Genomic DNA, 17,275 nt, shown 5'->3' with positions numbered 1-17,275 from the left:
AGAGTCTCCTCCAGCACCATAATTCAAAAGCATCAATTCTTCGGCGATCAGCCTTCTTTATGGTCCAGCTCTCACTTCCATACATCACTACTGGGAAGACCATAGCTTTTTCTAAGAATCCAAGTCAAAATAATTTTGGCCATACTAGTGGAGTTTGTGCCAAATACTTTTGGAACCGTCTTCAGTCACAGGAAAAGACTACAACCTCACCTATATAAGCTCAAGCAAGATGTGAATACTGAATACAAACTAAGTAGGCTAAGTAGAATGTCATAGTATAAACTGGATAAAAGTGATGGTCTTTTGGGACCATTAGCACTTTGTTTCAACAGAGGTCTCTGCTTCCTCTGTTGAGCTTTCCTCCTCTTTGAAAACATTCTGAAGTATGGCTTTCATGCTCTTCCTATGTCTGCCTCTCTTCTGCCTCCCAACCAGGAAATAGATCAAAGGGTTAACACTGCTGTTCAGGCAGGCAAATAAGTAGACAAAAATTGAAGAAAAGAGAGAGGCTGATTCAAAAACATACGGGCTGATGTAATAGGCATTCAGTGGAAACGAAAAAATGATGAAGAAAAGAAGAGCAAGCAAGATGGCTATAAGAGTTTTACCCCGCCTTCGCTGTTGCGATTTGAAGGAGACCTTGAGGCAGAGAATTAGAGTTGAGATAGACATGAGCAGGAGGCAAAGGATGCCGTTCACGGCATACTGGTAACCTTTCATGGTATAATAGTGCACCTTTTTAGTCAGGCGGAGGGCGAAGTTAATTCCACAGAGAAGGCTAGAAAGTACCCATATTATGGAACACAAAGTGGTGGACAAATTTGCTGGCCGGCGGCATCGATGCCAAATTGGGAAGAGGACTGACACACACCTGTCAATGCTGATGGCTGTCAGTAGATATTGACCAGCACTGTACATTAATTGAAAGACATATTGTGGAAAATTGTACAGGGGTCCATAATATTCTCCTGTTGTCAACAAAATTATTTCTATAAAAAAGTTAGCTGTGACCACACCCAAGTCTGCAACAGAGAGGTTCAGGATGTAAATGGTGAAAGAGTTCCTCTTAATGCAGAAGCTAAGCAGCCAGACGACAGTCCCATTCCCTAAAAGCCCCAAAATGCAAATTAAAATTGTGAGTATAGAAAAAATATATGTATTTGGGTAAATATACAAAATCCATTCTGGATAATCATAACTACTATTGTTGGAGAAGGAAGTTGCATTGTCTTCTCCATTAAAGTCTTCTTTAGCACTGAAAGGAGGCAGGGCCATTGGGCTGAGACTGGCCATTGTACTCAGTTGTTGCTGTTGAGCTTCTTCTTGTGTAGATATGTCTGCTGGGGGTGGAGAGGGTGGAATTAGTCTTTGTTAATGAATAAAGATGAAAGTAAAGCTTTTCAGCCTACTCTTTCTTGTCTTTGTGAGTTAATTCTTGAGTTAATTCCTAATATGAGAGTTAATTTTTAAGGTGAAATAGCTCATCTGTTTCATTTCGAGTTCAGGCTACCTCTTCAATAATAAACCTAATGTCAGGGCGTGGCTGGATGAAGAGGAGTGGTGGGAGCCTCTTGCCCTATAGCCCCCCGCCCCTGAGGATGTGGAAGATTAGGACATTTTTATTCCAGTTGAAAGCTATACTGCCACATGGCTTCTGAAATGATTTCTCTCCCATCTCTGTCCTGCAGAGGACAAGGGATGGGGTGCTGTTAGTTCACCTGTCAATCACCTGACATCACACGTGGTTCTCAGGTGCCTCAGAATTTACAAAAAGGGGCCTTTGCAGGCATGGTTAGTTAAGCCCATATTGGTCAAGCTCTACCTTTTCTTCCTCACACAAACTAGGACCCTTGTACCTATGGGACCACTACTCCTGGTATTTCCCACAGAGGACCTTACGGTCTTCAGATAAGAACATCTTGGAGATCCCGGGCCACAGGGAGGTTAGGCTGGCCTCAACCAGAGATAGGGGTTTTTCAGCCGTAGCCCCGATCTGGTGGAACACTCTGTCACAAGAGACTAGGGCCCTGCGGGAGTTGACATCTTTCCGCAGGGCCTTCAAGACAGCGCTGTACCACCAGGCCTTTGGCCAAGGCACAATCTGACCCCCTCCCTCTTTCTGTAATCCTCACAGAACTCTAGCCCAATGGTTGCCATTAATTTGATTCTGAATTTATTTTAGAATGTATTTTAATTAATTAGCTGTGATTTTATGTAAACTGTGCTATTTTTCCTGTTGTTAGCCACTCTGAGCCTGGCTTTGGCCAGGGTGGGTGGGATATAAATAAATTATTATTATTATTATTATTATTATTATTATTATTATTATTATTATTATTATTAAAATGCAGAAGGTTGACAGGCCATATTTGACCCATCGGCTGGAGGTTCCCCACCCCAAGTTGAGAGAGTTACAAAGATGTTTGGGTCATTCATTGGAGCCATCTCCACTTGCCAATGAACAATGGGGAGCTTGCTCCAAGGCTCTGGGTTGTTCCTTTGCAGTTTCACTGGCCAAATTATGAACCTGGCTAGGACTAAATTCGTCCATGGGTTTGGAGATTCTCAGTGATTGATTTAGTACAACATCAGGCTCAGCGCACTCCCTGTCCTACTGGAAAAGGCAAAACAGAAATGGGGAACATGGAACAAGATGAAACTGGTTTACTGAGATGAGCAAGAGACGGCTAGAGGTATTCATTTTATTGTAAAAAGTGGAAATAAGCAGGCAAGAATTTCTAACTTGAGCTTTTTGCTTACCTGTGACAAACATTGGATCAGATATCATGATGGAGAGAGAAAGAACCAGCAGTATATATTCCTGTGCTGGAACAAACAACCAGAAGATTTGCAGACATCAATGCCACTCCCAAGTCTTGAGGAAATTCAATGCATTTAAAAGCTCAATGCAAGATGTACAGCAATGTGCCCGTTTGCCTTCATTTATGCTTAATCAGTTTGCCAGTATCATGTGACAAGACAGAAACTATTATCACCGGATTGCCAATACAATCACCTGCAAATTTAGGAGGAAATTATTTTTTGCAATCCCCTAGAATATCACTCTTGCAAAAGTGGGCTTGCAAGTAGTAGGGGGAAAATGACTCTGAATTGATCAGGTGAAATACATTTATTGAATAGAATCATAAAAAGCTTCTAAATTTTCATGCTGAAACTGGAATTATGGAGGTACCAAAAAGCACTAAAAGCATGCAATATTATAGCAAATGTAAGAACTTAGGGTGGTATAGGTGAGTATACGGTAGTATACAAATTTTAATAATAATAACAATAATAATAATAATAATAATTTATAATGCCATATTATTATTTTTCTTACTCTCCTATAATACTAGAAGTCAGGGCCATCTATTTCATCTGAATGCTGGACAATTCAAGAGAGGCAAAAGAAAATACTTCTCTGAAAAGTAGATACATAAACCGTGGAATCTGCTCCCAAAGTATATACTCATGGCCACCAACCTGGATGACTTTAAAAGGGCACTGAACACATCAATGGATGATCAATTTATATTCTGCCTCCTGTGTGTGGGGCAATACGCCTCTGAAGTCACCACTCTGAAAAAAGTGGTGAAACTGGTTTACTGAGATAAGCAAGAGACTGCTAGAGGTATTCATTTTACTGTAAAAAGTGGACATAACCAGGCAATTGACATAAATAAAGGCCTATCTCATATTTCTTTTATTTAAAATGAATACCACTAGCCATTTCTTGCTTATCTCAGTAAACCAGTTTCACCACTTTTTTTCATTTTGTTCTGTGTTCCCCATTTCTGTTTTGCCTTTTCCAGTAGGACAGGGAGTGCGCTGAGCCTGATGTTGTACTAAACAGAACTGCTTCAGTGAGGGAGAAATAAATTATACCTTCCTGAAGAAACCAGAGGCCTTTCTCCTGGGCATGGTCGGCCAATTGGTGCCAAAGAAGGACAGAACATTCTTTATGTATGCTACAACAACAGCAAGAATACTCATCGCAAAGTATTGGAAGACACAAGATCTACCCACCTTGGAAGAATGGCAGATGAAGGTGATAGACTATATGGGACTGGCAGAAATGACTGGCAGAATCCGAGACCAGGGAAGAGAGACGGTGGAAGAAGATTGGAAGAAATTTAAGGACTATCTTAGGAAACATTGTAAAATTAATGAATGTTAGAACGATGTTGGTTTAGAAACTAAGTGGTTTTCAGCTGTAATGATTAAGTAAAAGAAAAGAAAGGCTAAAAATTAAATGAAAATTAAGGGAGATGATTTGCTGAACTAATAATTAGAAATTGGGATACAGAAAGGGGAGGTATGAGGAGGTCGGGGAAGTAAGTTATAAGAAAACAAAGGATTGAAATTATACTTGTTCTTGTTTGTGTTTTGTTTGTATTATTGTTTTTTTCCCCTTTTATATAACTTTTGAAACTTCAATAAATATCTTTTTTAAAAAAGAAATAAATAAATTATATACTTGAGCATATCCCTTATATTAGCCCCCCTCCTCACCCGTCACACATTCAGTGAGTGCCTAGGAGGGAAAGTATATTTGTCAAAGCAGATCCTGTCTGTGACCTCCACACAGCCATCTGGAGAACTTGTGAAGCCATTCAGATGTACAGGTGTGAACACATAGTCTCTGCCCATTCATTCTGGGATGCTCCCTTTTGAAGTTTTTGGAGTAAGATCTGGGAGACCAGCCTTCAAATTCCCGCACAGACATAAAACTCACTGGATAACCTCGGACCAGAGTCCTTCAACCTGACCTATCTCACAGGTTGGTTGTGAGGATAAAAGGAGGAGCAAGACAAACCATGTACACCACCTTGAATTCCTTGGAGAAAATGGACTGAATTTTACAAGGCAGCTTCCTATACTTTTCTGTTCCTAAAACCTCATACAGAATCTTTCACAGCTGTGTTATCTTTGAACCTTTTAACCCCAGGGATCAAAGCTGTGCATTTTAATAATAATAATAAAATTAAAAATTAATTCTGCCACAGTAATTACTCCTTTTTCTGCTCTTGCAAGCAAAGAATTTCTAACATGAGCTTTCTGCTTACCTGTGACTAACGTTGGATCAGATATTGAGATAGAGAACCAGAAGTAAGTAATCCTGTGCTGGAACCAGAAGATTTGCAGACACCAATGCAACTCCCAAGTCTTGAGGAAACATTCAATGCATTTAAGAGCGCATGACAAGATGTGCTGGGATGTGCCTGTTTGCCTTCATTTATACTTAATCTGTTTGCCATTGTCATGTGATAAGTGAAAAACGATTGTCACTGGGTTGTCAATATAGTCTTTAGAGGATTGTGATCATGCACACTAACAGCTCCATTTGTAAAATATACAAAAGTGCTTTGAAAGGCTCCATTACACTTCAAAATCCTGCAAGTAAGTTTTAAGCACTGGGAAGCACTTTGCTCCCAAAGCAGGAGATTTCCAAAACACTCGGAGAAAGAGAGCCCAGCTAATGGGCTGGAAAGAGCAGGATGATGGTACAGTAGGGATACAGAACCCTTTTTTCAGCAAGTGGACCTCATTTTTTTCTGGGAAACCTCCTACAAGGGAATACATACAGCCAATCTACTGCCACTTGTAAGCAGAGATTTCTGTTTGGATAAAAGTAGGATACTTGAAATTTCTCAAGCCTCTTTGCTCCCAGATGCAAGCTACGCAAATTCTCTGCGTGGCAGGAGAGAGTGCAGAAAGGTAAGGAAGGCCCTTCTCATGACAGAAATAGGGTGAAAGGGAAGGATGAAGGCAGGAAAAGGTGCAGCAAGACTTTAAGAGTGACATTTGGTCCTCTGCTTCAGGCAGCAAAATGTCTTGCGCCAGCACTAACGCATCACATCCTTTCTTTTTGCTTTTTTTCTCCTTCTCTTTGGTGTCCTCACATATTTCTTCTCCTTCATGCTCCTCTTCAGTGGCAACCTTTATTGCAAAGTCTCTGGACTCCTTTGTCTACATCTCTTCTTCAGTTTGTTTTGGTACCCAGCCCAGCCATACACACATCAGTTCTCAATTCCCATCTATATGTTCAAAACTTTGAATAAATAAATATAGGAAACTGCCTTGTTCAAGGTCAGACCATTATTCTACCTAGCTCAGATTGCTGACACTGACCAGCAGAGATATATACAGGAATCATTCCTATCCCTACCCGGAGCTGCCACTGGGTGAATCCAGGACATTCTGCAGGCTAAACCAAAGCTCTGAGGATGAGTAAGAGCCCTCAAAACACCTGCAAGTATAAAGTGCATATATCTCTGGAGACTTGGATAAGTGATTTCCTGAACGCACAGGAAATTGCTGAAGTATTTATGTTGAGAAAATAGAAACTTGCTCATGACTAATTGGGACACCAACTAATGGCTATGAACATTTTAACAGGATATGAATGCTGCACCCCTGCCCTTATTGAACACAAAACACTCCCTGACATTATCTGCTCAAGATTTTGTGTTCAGTGGTGGATGTACAGTGAAGAGATTGTGACCAAGACCCTGAAATTCTAGAAACAGAATATCACAAGTCTCTCTCCTCTCTTTTCCTGGAAAACAGATAAGATTGGACAAAGGTAGGACTTTCTGTGCATGGAATCTTTTCTTGATGGGAAATTATTTTCTGCAGTAGCTCTTGGCTCTATTTCAGTCTCCCTTTCTTTGTTCCACCACACCCCTCCTCAAAAAAAGAAAGTAAAAGTGCTCTAAAGCTTTTGGCTGAATCCCTTAGCCATTTTCCTTACTAAGAGGAAGAAGAAAAAACATTTTAAAATCCCTTCGCTCTTATTCATCTCTTCCTTTCCAAGTTATATTTTTCACAGTTGACATTAAACTTGTGTCTTCCGCCCCCAGCAGACTAAATATTTTGAAATGGCTGCTTTCTGCAGCATGCTCTTCCTACAAAAACAGTGGATAACGTTTGGGTTTATTCTGCTTTATGAGCTGTCCGGTCATACTTCCCAAATGCTGCCACACTATTGCTGTCTGGAAGGACTATAGCACAACAAAAGTTGAGCAGAAAACCAAACCCCAGAACACTGGTGCTTAAAAAGTTACACGATTGCATTATCTCCTTTTATATCTCAGTGGAGGAGTTTCAGTTGCCTGAGAGAGACAAGGAGGGAAAGACTTTTTGTCAAGAGTCCCAATAACAGGCTATACATATATAGTTAGGAGTTTTGTACAGACAATGTAAGTAAAAGCATATCCCTTCATCTGCCCCACCTGCAATGAAATGGGTCTCCCCCATATCAGTCTCTACAACCACAGCAGGTGCTGCAATTTTCCAGTAGTTTGACTTCACCCCCAAAGGAGCACTCCATTGTCTCCTGAGACTGACAAATGCCAACAACAACATGGAAAACCTACTGAAAGGGGGGAAGTAAGTATCCTAAAGCAAAGGGAGGGTTTCATGTGAAATGTTCGGTTTCTGGAGATCATGGAGGCTACGACTGTTGAGCTGCCTCCTGGGTTGCGTTCTAATCAACCAGGTGGGCTCAGACAGACTGGAAATGAGGCTGCAGAAAAATTCAAAGGGTTCTGAAGCCTCTCAACACTTCTACAGAAGTTTGAAGGAAATAGTTGGGGAGATGTTGCTGGGTCCCTGGGGCATAAGGAGGGAGGAAGCATGGTAAAGGGAAAATGGAGGTAAGGAGGTAACAGAAAAAGAAATCCCAGGAGAGAATGGTCTTGCCAGAGAGGAAATGGCGACTAAAGGAGACACAGAAAGGAAACTAATTTTGCTAAGGAATCTAGGTCTTTTTCATCCTAATGGCAAGCCAGAAGGAGAATAGGAAGAAGGGAAGTAGAGAAGAATGAGGTGGCAGGGAAGTACACACCTGTATAATGGGGTCTGATGATGACATGGAAATCCACATGTGTTTGTGTGTGTGTGTGCACTTTCTGAACAAAAAGTCATCCAAGTGAATTTACCTACTGACAAAAGTAACAGAATAAATTAGCCTCCCCAAACTCCAAAAGCCAGTGTGGTTTAGTGGTTAAGAGCGGCAGACTCGTAATCTGGTGAACCAGGTTCGCTTCCCCGCTCCTCCACATGCAGCTGCTGGGTGACCTTGGGCTAGTCACACTTCTCTGAAGTCTCTCAGCCCCACTCACCTCACCAAGTGTTTGTTGTGGGGGAGGAAGGGAAAGGAGAATGTTAGCTGCTATGAGACTCTTTAGGGTAGTGAAAAAGAAGGATATCAAATCCAAACTCTTCTTATCCAGGTAAATTCTACAAACATTGCTCATAAAATCAGCAGTAAAATGCCCCCACAGCTGAATAATGCTGCTTTTCTAAAATATTGCTGACATAGCCTTCGAAAAGGAATGGAGCAAAGCCGACAAGTGAAGTGTCCCAGAGACATGGAACAACCAGAGGTAAGCTCCCCCCTCTCTCTTGCCCACCAGTACTTCCATTTAAAAATATCAGTTGTGGATTTTCAAACCAATTCCATAAATGAGGCAAAACATGCCAGCCTTACCTGGCATCTATTTACCCAGCTCAGTAGCAGGGACTGACTCCACCCCTCCCTCCCTATGTTCTTTTAGGAGGCGATTCTACAGCAGAAGAACCCGAACGCAAAATTTGAACAGAATGGCTAATTTCATTCAGCCATCCTTGCCTCGTTTGGATGTCAGCAAAGAATATCCAGCGACATACAACGGCACAGAGTTTCCAAACAATGGTAGCAACAATGATGATCCAGGATCGATTGCTAAATATAATTTAGAAACACATATTTTTTTTCCCATCACTCTTCCCTTCATCATGTTTGGGCTGTGGGGCAACGGGACTGTCATCTGGCTGCTTGGCGTCCGCATTAAGAGGAGCACTTTCTCGACATACATTGTGAACCTGTCCGCTGCTGATTTTGGGTTGCTCATTGTTGAAAGTATTCTACTAATATACTGGAGCATAACTAATTTGTATCATGATCTTATAAGTGTATTGTTCAATGACCTCTTCCTATTCACATACAGTGTTGGCCAATTTCTGCTGACAGCCATCAGCATTGACAGGTGTGTGTCTGTCCTCTTCCCACTTTGGTATCGATGTCACCGGCCAACACACTTATCCAGCACTGTCTCTGCCCTGTTGTGGGTCCTGTCCTTTCTTCTCCCTGCAATTCACTTCACTCTTTTCTTGACACATGAATTTACATATTATTTCCTAAAACACTTGCAGTTCTTCATAAATGGCATCATTTGTCTCCCACTCTTAACTATCTCCACTCTGACTCTGTTCATCAAAGTCTATTTTAAATCACAACCATACCAGCGAGGAAAGCGTTTGGTAGCCATCTTGCTGACTCTATTCTTCTTTCTCATTTTTTCTTTCCCACTGAATGTTTTTTCCTGTATGAAAGTGCTTAACCAGCACTTGCCCTCCCATATTATGCGTTATGGTTACTTCTGTGCCTGCCTAAACAGCAGTGTTAATCCATTGATCTATTTCCTGGTTGGGAGACAGAGGGGGGACAATACTAGGAGAAGCATGGAGAGTATACTAAAGAAAATCTTTGTGGAGGAGGGAGAGAGTAGAGAGGAACTGGAAACCTAGTTATGATGCATGTGTTGTTTATTTATTCTTCATTCAGTATTTTCCTACCCATTCTTTCTCTCAAGATAAAATTCAACAGAGCTTCTGTGCTCCACATTCTAGTGCTAAGGATTCTTGTTTGTGCTTTGTAAAAACTCAAATAGATTGACTTTGGATAGCCCTGTAGAAATGTAGAGCGTAGCTGTGGGGTCTGAAGGATCAGCCTTCAATGTGACTATCTAAATCTGACCCATCCGGCAGAGCTGGTGCAGTAGGATATCATGTTCAATGTTATCAAAAGCTGCCAAGAGAAGCAGCAGCATCTTCCTTGTGTCTCAGTCCTGGACCCAGAGTGAAATTGCGGTAATCTGTCACCTCCAGGAACAGCTGGAGGGGATTAAACTGTCATTAATTCCCAGGGAGACGGAAGGCAGGGAGAACAGGCACAGCTTTCAGACATGTTTGAGAGGGAGACCATACTCCTGACAATCAGTGGCGTATCATGGGTTGTCAGCACCCGGGGCAAGGCAAGTAATTTGCGCCCCCTAACCCGTGGATTTGCGCCCCCTAACCCTAACCCCCAGATGTTGCGCCCGGTGCGGCTGGGGCCCCCCTGCACCCCCCACGCTACGCCACTGCTGACAATGACTCTTTCCACTACCTTATCCCAAAATGGAATGCACTATCACCATCATACAATGAAGTGTTTGCTAAACCCTGAACCCAATGACACACACACACTTCTCCATTGGCATTCACCAGCTAGGATGGGCAGGGATCCAAATGGCACATTGTCAGATGCAAAGCTGCAAGTATCTTGCACACTTCATCAGGCCACATCAACTGCAAATGATTCCACAAGACAGTGGGGAAATGGCCACACCTGCTGAACCCGACTTACTGTAGAGTTGGTTGACATTCTTCTCAGACCGTTAGGCATATTGATCACAGATAACCTCCATTCCATTGATTTTTTGTAATGGTGCGTGTAGATGCAGCGGCTGGTTGCTCCTCAACTCAGAATTTGGCTTTTTTGTCCTGCCAAAATAGACTTGTTTATAGTCGGCAGGACATGTTATCTATTCGACTACGGAGTGAGTGCTGCACAAATTGTGAGTGTCTCCGCGTCTGCAAGGAAGATTTTTTGACTTCAAAGAACTGGGGAGTAAAGAGACACAGAAGAGACCGTAAACAGAAGAGAGGCTGCAGAGGAGGAAGGCGATTACATAGTAAAAGATCCATCGCATCCTGGTCACTGTCTCTTCGAGCTCCTGCCGTCGGGACGGAGATACAGGACGATGAAGACAAGAACGAGCCGTCTTAAGAACAGCTTCTTCTCCAGAGCGATCTTGGCCCTGAATGGGACTTTGAAAGTCATCTAATCTTCCTTGCTGTATTATACTGTATTGTTTTAATTAGTGTTTTTATAGTTGTTTTGATTTTGTGTGGAGTGCCCTACCTGGGTGGATGGAGCAGCCAAGTAATTTCGTTGTCCCTGAGAGGGGGCAATGACAATAAAGATATTATTATTATTATTATTATTATTATTATTATTATTATTATTATTATTACAGATAACCTCCATGTTTCAGTTGAACTGGCGTCTACATCACATGGAAAAAAGTATTCCTAATATTGATTTATTTTTGTTGAGATTTGTAAACTGTTGAGATTTGTAAACATATTTCTGTTTAAATGCAAAACATGTTGCAAATTGACTATCTATATTTCCCTCATAGTATACTGCCTAAACATGTTGTTGCAATACTTGTATTAAAACAATACTTTCACAAGGTGGTGATTCTAGTTATCTGAAGGACAAGCCTGTGGCAGACACAGGATCAGCAAGCATCCCAAGTGTTTATTATGTAAAGGTAAAGTTGAATGACCCCTGCACAGGTAAGTCTAGTCAAAGGTGACTATGGGGTTGTGGCACCCATCTCGCTTTCAGCCTGAAGGAGCCGGTGTTTGTCCACAGACAGCTTTCTGGGTCACATGGCCAGCATTACTTCTGGCAAAATGGAATACCTCCCACCACAACAGTACCTGTTTATATAATTGTGTTGGTTTGCTTTCGAACTGCTCGGTTGGCAGGAGCTGAGACAGAGCAACGGGAGCTCACTCCATCGCAGGGATTCGAACCACCAACCTTGTGATCGGCAAGCCCAAGAGGCTCAGTGGTTTAGACCACAGCACCACCAGCCTCCCTTTTAAGATAGGCAAATATATGGGGGCCAGCATAGTTAATTAATCCTGCACATAGTTGTCTCTTTCATTTGATATAACCTTAAATGTGTTTTGTTCTTTTTTCCTTATCCATGATTCTTTTAACCTGGTTGAGAATTGAAATTTAGAAACTTTTTTATGATTCTGTTCAACAACTGCATCTCTCCTGAAATAGAGTTGAGTTTACCCTCCTCCACCACTTGGAAACCTACTTTTCTTCCACCTATTCTTAAAGGGGAAGAATCTCCTCTCAAGTTTGCGGGTGAAAATCTTGATCACCCACTGGCAATCATTTTTTCTCATCACATGATACTGCCAAACTGTTTAAGTACAGATGAAGATTTCTGTATGAGTTCCTGTACATTTTGCAGTGAGCTTGAAACACTGAATTTTCCTCAGGACTTCGGAGTTTCTCTGGTTTCTGCAAATTTTCTGATTGCAAGCTATTCCAGCACATATTTTTTTTTTGTCTCTTGATCTCTCTGATTCATTATACCTGACCCAAAGTTTGCCACAAAATATAACACTATCTTCACCCAGCTTTGTTTCTCTTCAAAGGTATATTGAAAACCATAGTGGGGTTGGCTTTGCACAGCCCTAAACAGGAGTATACAAGAGAATGTGCTTTGGAAGGCAAATCTAAACACTGGGCAATGTAAATGGTGGGAAAGTATTTACATATGTATCCAAACAGGTTTGCAGACATAGACAGAGAATTTCTTCAGTGCAGTGCAGACCTCCATACCAATGTGTGGGACATTTTAAGGTGTGGCCGGCAGCATACTTTTGAGGCTGCATATGCCAGTGTTCGGGACGCAGGTGGCGCTGTGGGTTAAAGCCTCAGCGCCTAGGACTTGCCGATCGAAAGGTCGGCGGTTCGAATCCCTGCGGCGGGGTGCGCTCCCACTGCTCGGTCCCAGCGCCTGCCAACCTAGCAGTTCGAAAGCACCTCAAAGTGCAAGTAGATAAATAGGGACCGCTTACCAGCGGGAAGGTAAACGGCGTTTCCGTGTGCGGCTCTGGCTCGCCAGATGCAGCTTTGTCACGCTGGCCACGTGACCCGGAAGTGTCTCCGGACAGCGCTGGCCCCTGGCCTCTTGAGTGAGATGGGCGCACAACCCCAGAGTCTGGCAAGACTGGCCCGTACGGGCAGGGGTACCTTTACCTTTACCTATGCCAGTGTTCATGAAGTCTGGGATGAACCGGCCTTTTTTGCCCTTTGCTTTCCCTCCTTACACGACATGTCTTTTTGGGAAAAAAAAAACAAAAACAAAAATAACTTTATTTAAGATTCTACAATAGCCAAAAATCCACAATAGCTACAACATCAGTTCATTACAACTGGCCATCTTTAACAATAGTTGAAAAATTAGGGAACATCACTTTAACTTACTCAAATTTCTATATTTAACTCTTATCTCTTTCTTAACAGATCAAAAAGAAAAAGACCAAAAAAAGAAGGTAAAAAGAAAAACAAGGGGGGGGGAGAGAGATTTAAAGAAAGAATTAAAAGGAAGGGAAAAAATATGAAATAATAATCATCATCATCACATTTGACATGTCAGCTTTGGTGCAAATACTGGCTGGTATTGCGCTAGAGTCCCCTGTTTCTTCACGCCAAGAAACTGTGGTCCAGTCTTGGTTCACCAGATCAAGGGTGAAGGATGGTGAGAAGTGTTTGGCCTCGATGCCTGTTTATAGCATCATAAACAATTTACAAAGACTCAAATTATTATGCAAACACAGCTTGTGTTTACTTCCCTTCAGCTATCAATGACAATTAAAATGAACCCATGAATTTATCCAATGCATTCTAACCAAAAGAAAACAGCATTTTTCACTGAAGGGCTTGTTCATGCAAATCCTAGTTTTGGTGTCAGTATCATCTAAACATTGGACAATGTAAATACTGGGGAAGGATTTAAATGTGTATCTGAACAGCTTTGCAGAAGCAGATGTAGACTTCTTCAGGGAAGGACAGACAACCTCAGGAATGCGTGGAACATTTTGGGGTTGGGCCAGCAATGTGCTTGTGAGGCTACATGGGCCGTTTTTCAGGAAATCCAAACCTCCTCTGCAGTAGGAAGTAACAATGGGACAACGAATGTATTCTAAGGAGCTCTCATCCCCTAATCCCTGAAGGTGTCTGATATGTTTATTTAGCTGTAGCTATTAGATAAAATGTGTTAGTTAAGGACAGAAACGTGAAAAGCAATTATACATATTTGATGATTAAATGATATATAATTATCATTTAACAGAGATAAAGAATGCAATTAAAGATATGGAATTAGACTTCATTTATTTTTTAAATTGCTATCTCAGCCAGTGTGGTGTAGTGGTTAAGAGCAGTAGATTCATAATCTGGGGAACGGGGTTTGATTCCCCGCTCCTCCACATGCAGCTGTTGGATGACCTTGGGCTAGTCACACTTCTTTGAAGTCTCTCAGCCCCACTCACATCAGAGTGTTTGTTGTCGGGGAGGAAGGGAAAGGAGATTGTTAGCCACTTTGAGACTCCTTCGGGTAGTGATAAAGCGGGATATCAAATCCAAACTCCTCCTCTTCTTCTTCTTCTTCTTCTTCTTCTTCTTCTTCTTCTTCTTCTTCTTCTTCTTCTTCTTCTTCCCCCTATGGAGGAAAATCACTGAAATATGTGGAGTTAGAATCATTTAAACAGGAACAGTTCACAGGGTAGAGGAGGAATTGGATAAATGATTACATAATTGGTTTGTATATTAAGTAGGCAGGTAGGTAGGTAGGCTTATAATATGAATGGAAGAGGGAGAGAGACAGAGGAAAAAGATTCCTGGCTCCTTATACTGCAAGATGATCATGGAAGTGTCAGTGGCAAACTGAGGCAGAAGAAACCCAGGCTCCATTGGTTGTGGAAGGGAGGGGAAAGGCGGAGAGAGATGCAGGCGGGGGGAAAAAGACTGGAATGAAGTTGGAATGGAGCTTCAGCTTCTGCATATGCATGTCTCTTTCTCTCTGCCTCTGTTATGCCTTCCAGAGTTGAGGGAGTCAGATTTCTTTTTCCTCCTCTGTCTGCCTCCACTAGTTCCACACACATTGTGTAGCAGAGGGAGGCTGGTTGCCATTCCCTGCTCTCCACTTCTTGCTAGGACACCTGAAGGAGCGTCTCCACCTCCATTGTTCAGCCCGGACACTGAGGTCCAGCACCGAGGGCCTTCTGCTGGTTGTCTCCCTGCGAGAAGTTACAGGGAAGCAGGCAGAGGGCCTTCTTGGTAGTGGCGCCAGCTCTGTGGAACACCCTCCCATCAGATGTCAAAGAAATAAATACTATCTGACTTTTAGAAGACATCTGAACAGCCCTGTTTTAATGACTGATGTTTTAATAGAAATATATATATATTGTCCAGTAGCTCCTTAGAGACCAGTTAAGTTTGTTCTTGTTATGAGCTTTCACTTCTTCAGATACCATTTTATTATATATATATATATATTTCTACTGTGTCAGACCAACACGGCTACCTACCTGATGTTTTAATCTATTTGTAATCTTTTGTTGGAAGCCACCCAGAGTGTCTGGGGAAACCCAGCCGGATGGGCAGGGTGTAAATAAATGATGATGATGATGATGATGAAGAGAAGAAAAAGCAATTTGCTATTGCCATCCAACCCCAGCTTGCCAGCCAGAGGCTTTTGGTTATATATGAATTTTGCACAAACACACTGCCCTTGTAACAGAATTGCTGTGTGTGACGATTGCATTGTAATGCATAATGCACAATGGTACATAACACATAACGAATGACACATACAATCCAACACATCAAATTATACACAATATCAAGGGAATCAGACCACACACACAGGAGATTGCTGAAGTACCAAGGAGGAGAAAGAGAACCTGCACATGCCATTTGAGGCACCTGCTAACTGATTTGCACAATTTAACAGGATGTAAAATTATCTGCCCCACCCTTCCTGAACAAACACAAATCTATCTGATGTTCTCTGACCAAGGTTGTATGCTGCCTTCTGAATGGGCAACATCTCTTTTGAAAACAGAAAAGAGGTCTTGATTCAGACCCAAGAATTCTAAGAGAAGATCCCAAGCCTTATGGTGGGAAACCAGGTGGAATTGAATAAGGTAGGATATTTTGTGCAGAGAACCTTTTATGGGTGACCCATTTTCCTCTTCTTTGAGGCCACTTCCTAATCTCCCTTCCTTCACATCCTCCTCAAAGAAAACCTGTTCTCTAAAGATTTTGGTTTAACTTCTTTGTCATCATCCTAACCAAAATGAAAGCAAACCATTTCTAAATGACTTTGCTCATATTCATCTATTCCTTTCCAGATCTCCTTCTCTGTTTTTGACATTTAAGTGGTCAATTCCTCTGAAAATTCTCTAAGTGTGACCATGGACCCAAGTAACAGCAGGATGGTCACTGACACATATGTATGTTATCTCTATCTTTCCCCTCAATGAGATCCACACTACGTGGGTATTTTGAATAGCACATCCCTTAAAGTTTGCATGTACCCTCTCTGAGCAGCTTTGCAAAGATGACTAACTGCAAGGGAAAAGCTTGTTTTCTAGTAACCACCATAGGTAAAGGTAAAGGGACCCCTGACCATTAGGTCCAGTCATGGCTGACTCTGGGGTTGCAGTGCTCATCTCGCTTTATTGGCCGAGGGAGCTGGCGTACAGCTTCCGGGTCATGTGGCCAGCATGACTAAGCTGCTTCTGGAGAACCAGAGCAGCGCACGGAAACACCATTATCTTCCTGCCGGAGCGATACCTATTTATCTACTTGCACTGGCATGCTTTCGAACTGCTAGGTTGGCAGGAGCAGGGACCGAGCAACGGGAGCTCACCCCATTGCGGGGATTCGAACCGCCAACCTTCTGATCGGCAAGCCCTAGGCTCTGTGGTTTAACCCATAGCGCCACCCGTGTCCCTTAGTAACCACCATAGTACAAGATAATACTAAAAACAGGGTGGGGGGAGAGAAAGGGAAACTAAATTCTATTTTGAAGGAGAAATTGACATGCTATATCTATGCTATTTTTTTTGTAAACCACTTTGTTTCTTTTTTACAATTATACATATGATTGCAACTTACACACGTTTAACATCTGTGAATTGGACTTTATGTGGCTGAAGGCCAGCCAGTGTAAATTATTCTTATTCTTATTATTATTATTATTATTTATTGATTTATACCCCACCTTTTTCGCTAGCCTGACTCAAGGGGGCTTACAGGTAAAAATACAAACCACTAAAACACAGAAAAAGATGATCATTAAAAAACCATTACACACTGATAGAATTAAAACTGTATACACATAATCTATTAAAACCGTACAAATAATTACAATGAAAGCAACACAGCACCAGCACTTTTGTTAAAAGCCGTCAGGTCTCAAAAGCCCATTGAAACAAGAAATAACACAGATGAAATGCACAGAAGACGGAGAGCTTAAAAACTCTTTTTTTGTACAGGGTTTTCCTGTTGCAGAAAGTGCTT

At 42.0% G+C, this 17,275-nt stretch overlaps 2 protein-coding genes across 2 annotated transcripts; one reads left to right on the top strand and one right to left on the bottom strand.

The window, feature by feature from the left end:
• Positions 1-312: 312 nt before the first annotated feature.
• LOC309374794 (mas-related G-protein coupled receptor member H-like) lies at positions 313-2,788 on the bottom strand (the record flags this gene model as incomplete). The annotated part of the gene is made up of 2 exons (XM_081919974.1): positions 313-1,106; positions 2,761-2,788. 2 exons carry the CDS (start codon positions 2,786-2,788, stop codon positions 313-315), a joined length of 822 nt encoding a protein of 273 aa, XP_081776100.1.
• A 5,819-nt stretch (positions 2,789-8,607) lies between these two features.
• On the top strand, positions 8,608-9,596 carry LOC309374793 (mas-related G-protein coupled receptor member H-like; the record flags this gene model as incomplete). The annotated part of the gene is made up of 1 exon (XM_081919973.1): positions 8,608-9,596. One exon carries the CDS (start codon positions 8,608-8,610, stop codon positions 9,571-9,573), a length of 966 nt encoding a protein of 321 aa, XP_081776099.1. The 3' UTR covers positions 9,574-9,596.
• Positions 9,597-17,275: the final 7,679 nt, after the last annotated feature.

The sequence above is a fragment of the Podarcis melisellensis genome (assembly GCF_964234715.1).
Source record: "Podarcis melisellensis genome assembly, chromosome: 7".
In the NCBI taxonomy this organism is placed as follows: Eukaryota; Metazoa; Chordata; class Lepidosauria; order Squamata; family Lacertidae; genus Podarcis; species Podarcis melisellensis.
Note: the sequence above shows the minus strand (reverse complement) of the source record. Positions and strands in the feature narration are given on the sequence as shown.